Below are 7,814 nucleotides of genomic sequence, written 5' to 3' on the forward strand. Positions count from 1 at the left end.
GTATAACATTATTAATATATATATATATATATATATATATATATATTTTTTTTATTATTATTATTCCTATGGTAGGCTAGTCGGTGGTGTTTTACAATATGGTAATGAATTGGCAATTGGATATTAATTAGGCTGTGTGTTCGCCCCAGTACTCGATGTCAGCATAATAATAGATCTAATTAATATTCACGAGGCACCAACATTTACAGTAGGCTACTATGAACTTGAAGTAAAAAAAAAAAAAATTACTCGGCTTCAAGGCTACCTAACGTTATATAAAAAATAGCTTGGCTTTCCTCTGGCCCAAGTGTAGATGTCAATCTTTTTTGTATTTCTTTCTTTTGAATGACGTTATCAGTGTCGGTTATATTTTGAGTCTTGCGCTTTCTGTCAGTGTCAACTGTCAAGGTAAGTCAACGGCAGATTTTTCTAACCCAAAAAATATCTTAAAAGGGTTAGGCTAACTTACATCTCAATAATTACAGAAATGTGTGGAGAAGAACTAAAAATAAGACGAGATTCAGTAATTATTAGCTTTAATTGTGCCATGTTTGCCGAGACATAAGATTTGAACGTTTAGTGTTGTTTCCGTCACAGAATAAACTAAAAAATAACGACTTTTTTTCTCGCATACGAGTTTATATCTATCAGTCCTGACTTTTCCCCGTACAATTGCGAGTTTATATCGCACAATTCTGAGGAAAAGTGAGAAATGCGAGATGTAAACTCAACTGTGAGATAAAAAGTCGTTTTATTTATCTAAAAACGTTTTATTCTGTGGCTGAAACAAGCTTCCATAGTTTAGCGCTCTCTAGTGGAGGATATTGTTTCCTACAGCAAGATCTTCACACAGTCGTACTAAGTTATTAGTTAAGCTAGCTAAGCTATTGTTAGTTAACTAAGTTAAGTTTTATGGGTCATTGTTGTTATGATGTACCTTTAAACTCTGTGGAAATAAAGAGCAGAAGTTAGCTATTGCCCAGTGATGTGAGTAATGTAGAAGTGAAGGGTGTCTGTGAGGTGTCTGTATGTGAGGATGTCAACAAACTTATTTTTCATAATCTGTAATCAAATTTATAAAAAAAAAAAAAAAAAAAGAAAGAAAAAAGAAGAAGAAATCAAGTAGTACAAAAAAAGAAAATACAGAATTAAATCATATTATTTAATGTTGGTTTTTATTCTAACGTGCCTCTTCATGCCCCTTCCTGGCCCTATTTACATGTCCCTGTCCCATTTTTTCCTTTAGCTTTCAAAATGGACACCGAGTGCATTGAGTCACGTAACATTTCAGAAAGTATGGTGGTGCAGGAGGACATCCCACCCGACCCTTCTCTGGCCACCGACTTAATAGTAAGAGTACTCTACATAATCTGTAGTTCTAGGCACACATTTCCACAAGGAATTGTCACAGAATGAGGTAAGGAGAGCAACAATGATGTGAACAGCAGTGAGATTTGACAAATATGATTGTTTTGTCTTTTACTATAGGTTACATGCAAAATTATTCTCTTAATCATAACTAAACATTTTTAAAAAATCTTTTCTTCTATCTTTTATCTTTTAAAAATCTTTTATTTTTTCAGACTATATTTTCTTGCCCTATTTCCTTTTTTTAAAGCACAAACTACTACATGGAAAATCTAATTACCAATGAGATACAAAAAATGAACTTAATTCAAGATATATTTCCATCCTTTTTTTTTTTTTTAGATTAATATTTTATCCAGGATATTTGGACATGGTGGAGACATGAAAATGTCTGTTTGTACTGTTTAGGTGAATGCAGAGACTGAGTCTGAGACAGTGTCACGTGGAATGAACCATACAGAGGGGGGGTGGCCGAAAACGATTAATGCAGACGACATTGAGGCAACTGGCCGCTACAGGAAGAAAGTGCAGAAGGATGTGTCTTATCAGCACGCGGTCATGAAAATGTCTACTGTGAGTGCCAACACCATTTGTATGATTCTTTTGTACTTTTAGGTGCTTTTGCCTTTTGAAGCTTGAAAGCTGTAGTCTCCATTCATTGCAATTGCGTTAGGCATTGAATTACAATCTTCAAGACTTCTTTTGAGTTCAATGGAAGAAAGAAAGTCACATAGTTTTGGAAGTTGTAACAACGTGAGAGTAAAGAATGACAGATTTGTAATTTCAAGGTGAACAAGTCCTTTAAGACAGCAGAGAGATAATTAAATTGAATTTGGTTTCAGATTTTATCTCCATCTTTCTCAGAACGGCTCTTTAAATCTCACAGAGGCAGTAGGTACCCATAGGGTCCTCAGTAGAGCTCATGAAGTGATTGTAATTCTGAGTCGGAGTATTGACTTCCTGTCTGCCTATAGGTCGTTGAAGACTGTCTCAAGCAGAGCAAAGCTGACACCTACTCAGAAAGTTATCAAACTAAGAGGGTGGAGCAGAAAACAAAGCCGAGCCATCAGCAAGAGCCGTCAGCGAGAATAATCAATGTGTTCAGGTGAGCACACGCATTAGAGCACATGGACACCTTGTTCAGACATACAGTAGGTAGTTAGACTCAGTATGTAATTTCTGTCCCACTAATGTAACTAAAATGCTTTGTGATTTTCTCTAGAGACCCAAATAAAGCAAAGCGTGCAGCCACCTGTTTGTCCTGGCATCCACTCGATAATCATAAACTAGCTGTTGCCTACTCTTGCCTGGAATTTCAGAGAGCACCTAAAAATATGAGCTTTGACTCATATATATGGAACACTGGTATGTCATGCACATATATATATTATTCTGGCACACATGCCACTCTTGGTAATAATTTTATTTATTTATTCCCACCTACAGAAATAAGCAATAAACCGGAGATGACTCTGAAACCTGTATCTCCACTTGTTTGTCTGGAGTACAACCCCAGAGATGTTCACATCCTTGTTGGGGGAGGCTACAATGGACAAATCGGTCTGTTTTTATTATGAATGGTTATATAAGGCTTCTTTAATCTATCTGATCTGACACACTCAAGCTCAGAGATGCAGTCATCACAGTCTACTGTTTATGTGCCATTTAGAGGTCTTTACTGTCATCTAGTCAGAAAGTTTGCCCTATTTCCAGGCTATTGGGACGCACGGAGCAGCAGCCGGCCAGTACAGATGTCCGCCGCCGAGCATAACCATAGAGGTCCTGTCTACAAGATCATCTGGTTGCCGTCATTGACATGCACTGAGTTTTTCTCAGCTTCTACAGATGGTCAGGTCTGTTTACAGTGACAACTATGGAAGCTTGTTTCCGCCACAGAATAAAACATTTTAAAATATAATTGCTACTTTTTATCTCACAATTGCGAGTTTACATCTCGCAATTCTGACTTTATTTCTCAGAATTGCGTGTTATAAAGTCGCAATTGCGTGTTATAAAGTCAGAATTGCGAGATATAAAGTCAGAATTGTGTGAAATAAAGTCGCAATTGCGTGAAATATAGTCGCAATTGCGTGTTATAAAGTCAGAATTGCAAGATATATAGTCAGAATTGCGTGAAATAAAGTCGCAATTGCGTCTTATTAAGTCAGAATTCTGACTTTTTTTCTCGCAATTGCGACTTTATATCACGCAATTCTGACATCTTTTCTCAAGAATTGTGAGATATAAACTCACAGTTGTGAGACATAAAGTCCAATCCTAAGGGAAAAAAAAAAGTTTTTTTTTTTTTTTAACCTCAGAATAGTTTATATCTCACAATTCTGACTTTATAACACGCAATTGCAACTTTATATCATGCAATTCTGACTTTATATCTCCCAATTGCGTATTATAAAGTCAGAATTGCTTGATAAAAAGTCGAAATTCTGAGAAATAAAGTCAGAATTGCGAGATGTAAACTCGAATTGTGAGATAAAACTTTTAAAACTCAATTATATTTTAAAATGTTTTATTCTGTGGCGGAAACAAGCTTCCATAGACAACAGTCTACAAACAGTTAAACTAATAATATTTCACAGCACCTTTTTGAACTGGACACTGGACAGCTATAACAAACCCTTCAAATTAGTCATGTTATGTACTGTAAACTCAAAGAAGTATCTGTATGACACCAGGTACTGTTCTGGGACATTCGAAAGATGATTGAGCCCAGCAAGCGGCTCGTGCTGGACCCCAGTCAGAAGGAAAACCGTGACAATGCCTTTGGTGCCACCTCAATGGAGTTTGAGAAGACTATGGTAAGAGCAGTTCTCATTTTGTTTGGCCTATTCGCTTGTGGAAACTCATGTTAAATATGTAAACGTTTTTTTCCTTTTGATTACAGAAGGCCAAGTTTATGGTGGGCACCGAGCAGGGGGTTGTGGTCTCATGCAGAAACCCCAATTTAAACCAAGCAACCAAGTCAGAAGCCCCAAACGAGTCGATTATTTGCACATACCACGGACACCACGGCCCCATTTACGCCTTGCAGAGGAACCCCTTCTTTCCGAAGAACTTCTTGACCGTGGGTGATTGCACTGCCCGCATCTGGTCAGAGGACATCAATGAGACCTCCATCATGACCACCAAGTAAGAACCTCTGTGTTGTTGTTATGAAATACTGACAGAGCAGCATTTATAACATTTTATATTTTACTATGTGTGATGAAAATTTAGATCAACTATACTTTAAGTTATTGGTTCTCAGTCAGGGAGGATGATTTTAATTTTAATTGATTTAAAAAAAGTATTTAAATTAATAAATTATTATTATTTTATGAATCTAGAATAATTTAACTCTAATTTTAAAAAGCTCAAAAATGCATAAAATCAACATGTAAAAAACAATCTTTTTATTGATTGTTCTCAGTGTTTATTGATTGTTTATTGATATAACATTTGTTTTTATTAAAGAATGAACAGATCCTGTATTACAGAGATTTCCTATCTTAATTATTGACTTAATATTTAAAAAAAATTATATTTCCTAAATTAAATTACAATGGTTACTGGTATGTAGAACATAACTTCTGGAATTACAGAATAATTTATGGTTAATATATTAAAGTAATTAAGCAAATTGATTTAATATATCAATAAAAATGTCTGGAAAGTAAAAAAGGTTGAAAACCGCTGCTTTTAGTAGTTGTTTGGTGCATCTACTTTCAAAAGAGTCAATATTTCTTATCTGTTTCTACAGAAATCACATGACTTATCTGTTAGATGGCTGTTGGAGTCCAGTCAGACCCTCTGTCTTCTTTACGGTGAAGATGGATGGGACCTTGGATGTATGGGACATACTATTTAATCAGAAGGACCCTACTCTCAGTCTCAAGGCCAGTCCTAAATATCTCCTTTTCATACTGAGAATGTCTCCCACTTAAATGTCTAATTATTATTTGTTTATACTGTTTGTGTTTTTTCTTCTTCACAGGTTTGTGACGAAGCTTTGTATAGCATCCGTATACAAAATGAAGACAGTTTGGTGTGCTGTGGATCTCAGCTGGGAACCGTCAGTCTGCTGAGGATGTCGCCAAGCCTGTTCAGACTGAAGAACAATGAGAAGGAATTGGTCTCAGAGGTGGGACACTAATACACCTTCCTTCACATGTGCAAACACATTCACTCTTTAATATTCATACTGACATGAAATTAGAGTAAAGGATGACAGGATATTTATTTATGAATGAAATATTCCTTTAAAAGATTCTAAAACACGAAATAACTTTTAGTCGTGTAGATGTACACTGAACTGTTGGAGTGGATTTTTGCTTCATTGCAGATGTTCGAACGTGAGACCCGGAGAGGGAAGGCTCTGGAATCTCAGTACAAAGATATGAATCGAGTGAAACAAAGCTGCTCCAAAGAGGATAAGGGGGCGGAAGAAGACATAGAGGAACTGCTGGCCCGTATAGAGATGGAGTTTTTTGAGAACATCAAGGATTTTGAGGAGAATGAGGAGAAAGAGAGAAGGTTAGGAATAGAGAATGTTATCTTTTCCACACTTCCATCCTGGTCGACCCGCTCAGAGTGGGATTCGAACCGCCATCTCTGACATGTGAGGCAGCGTACTAACAAGGACTGCAGTCTAAGGGGCAGTTCACATGTCATGTCTTTTGCGCGCTCAAGTTTGTGATCTTAAATATAGATCACAACAAGCGCACTCGAATAGAGAGCGATGCGCGACGCGCTTGTTTTTCCGGGGCACGTCTACACCGCAGCGAGATGAAAATATCTGAATTTTTCAGAATTCCGCAAGCGCACTGCAGCTCATGACAAGAACCAACCGATCAGCTTCAGCCTTCTCTTAACAACATCGAAAGCTCAGCCAAGATGGACGAACAGCTGATCATACAGTAGCTGTACAGGCAGGTTTTTTATTTCTCCTCTCCATGAATATAAGTAGGAGTAGAGCTAATGGAAGTCCAGCCCTTGCATTAGCCCTTTGCCTTCATGGAGAACACGGCTCATGATTGCTTAGCAACGGCAGCACTCCCGGGCGCTTTTGAAAAGAGGAGAAAGTGGCGCGGACAGCGTTTTCCATGTGTTTTTAGATGTGACGTGGTCGGCCCCTAAAGGTGTCAGGCGCCAGCGTGCCTCTTGAGACTAGGGGAGTGAAGTTTACATGCACAGCTCTTACCAGCTTGCATCCATTACACTCAACCCCTCAAACCTCACTCCCATCCCACTCCAAGCGGGATTCGAACCGGCGTGTCTGGCGTGAGAGGCGGGCGCGCTAACAAGGACTGCAGTCTAAAGTCTAAAGGAGTCAGTCGTCAACTTGAGGCTCTTGAGGCCAGGGGAGACAAGTTTACATGCACAACTCTTATTAGCTTGCCTCTGTTACATGTGCAAAACTTTTTTCTTTTTTTCTTTTTTTTTCAAAACAGTTTTTACTTGGTTGAGTTTCATTCTTAATAATATTTTAAATCGTTAACTGTTTCACTGTCAATAATATGTTGTGTAAAATATGTCGATCATTAATATATACCAGACAAATTACAAAAGAAATGTAGTTTGGCTGGTCTCAAAGTTTTGAATCTATGTTTTCTAATGTTGTTTCTTGTCCCCTGCAGGAAAACGGAGACATCCAAGTAGAACACGGCTTCCAAACATGCCAAACCGAGGACGCTTTTCCAAGGGCAAATAGACTTTAAATCAGTTCAATCAAGTACATTGAAACAAGTGTTCTCGCTGGTAATTAAACAGTCCACGCTTCTGAAGTACTGATGTCCATTTTTTATTTATTGATGAGACACCGTGAAAACTAGACACAAAAGGAAAACAAGCATAATTTTAAGCACAACACCACTAAGGACACAAGTAGTAGTCGTGACCGACACGATCATGAGGGGCATCCACCAGGCGCTGTCCTGCACATCAATCTGAGACACAAAACAACATAATGAGCAGTGAATCAGGCACATGATCCTGTGAATAATGTTCTTAACTCGCACCCGTCCTCTATGAGGAACTGCGGGATGGGCAGGTGTTCTCCGATTGTGGCCCAGTGCAGAGCACAGCAGCGCGATCTGTCCCGAGAGTTGTAGGACGCCCCACAGCTGCGCAGGACCTTCACCACGTCCAGGTGCCCGTGGGCTAACATCAGGCTGATCCGATCAGGCAATTTCGAATTTATAACAAAACTGAGCTTGACGACATAGATGGGGGGGGGGGGGGGGGGTGTATGTAATTGTGATTGTCAAACATTTGGTAACTAAATAGAATTTTATGAAGTTTAGTGACAATATGTTACAATGTTTACATTGTACAATGACTGGTAGGATACAGTTTTTATTATTGCTTGACAAAAATTTCAAGATTTCAATTCCATTCTTGTGATTTGATTCCGATTTTGATTCAATGTTGACTAATTTGGATACATGTTT

The 7,814-nt window shown here is 38.1% G+C and overlaps 1 protein-coding gene across 1 annotated transcript; it reads left to right on the forward strand.

The window, feature by feature from the left end:
- Nucleotides 1-338: 338 nt before the first annotated feature.
- On the forward strand, nucleotides 339-7,146 carry LOC307146778 (dynein axonemal intermediate chain 2-like). Its single transcript, XM_079851047.1, has 13 exons — nucleotides 339-408; nucleotides 1,247-1,350; nucleotides 1,777-1,941; nucleotides 2,343-2,473; nucleotides 2,591-2,733; nucleotides 2,815-2,928; nucleotides 3,082-3,221; nucleotides 4,062-4,184; nucleotides 4,271-4,515; nucleotides 5,126-5,261; nucleotides 5,360-5,506; nucleotides 5,708-5,898; nucleotides 7,002-7,146. Exons 2-13 carry the CDS (start codon nucleotides 1,255-1,257, stop codon nucleotides 7,021-7,023), a joined length of 1,653 nt encoding a protein of 550 aa, XP_079707173.1. The 5' UTR covers nucleotides 339-408; nucleotides 1,247-1,254; the 3' UTR covers nucleotides 7,024-7,146.
- The last annotated feature ends 668 nt before the right edge of the window (nucleotides 7,147-7,814 follow it).

Source organism: Squalius cephalus (assembly GCF_949319135.1).
Source record: "Squalius cephalus genome assembly, chromosome: 19".
NCBI classification, from domain to species: domain Eukaryota; kingdom Metazoa; phylum Chordata; class Actinopteri; order Cypriniformes; family Leuciscidae; genus Squalius; species Squalius cephalus.

Excerpts from the sequence above, each read along its gene's own strand:
- LOC307146778 (XM_079851047.1), top strand. The coding sequence starts at position 1,255 with ATGGACACCGAGTGCATTGAGTCACGTAACATTTCAGAAAGTATGGTG. Across the intron at positions 5,262-5,359 it reads ACCCTACTCTCAGTCTCAAG|GTTTGTGACGAAGCTTTGTA; the intron begins GCCAGTCCTAAA and ends TCTTCTTCACAG. Across the intron at positions 5,899-7,001 it reads AATGAGGAGAAAGAGAGAAG|GAAAACGGAGACATCCAAGT; the intron begins GTTAGGAATAGA and ends TGTCCCCTGCAG.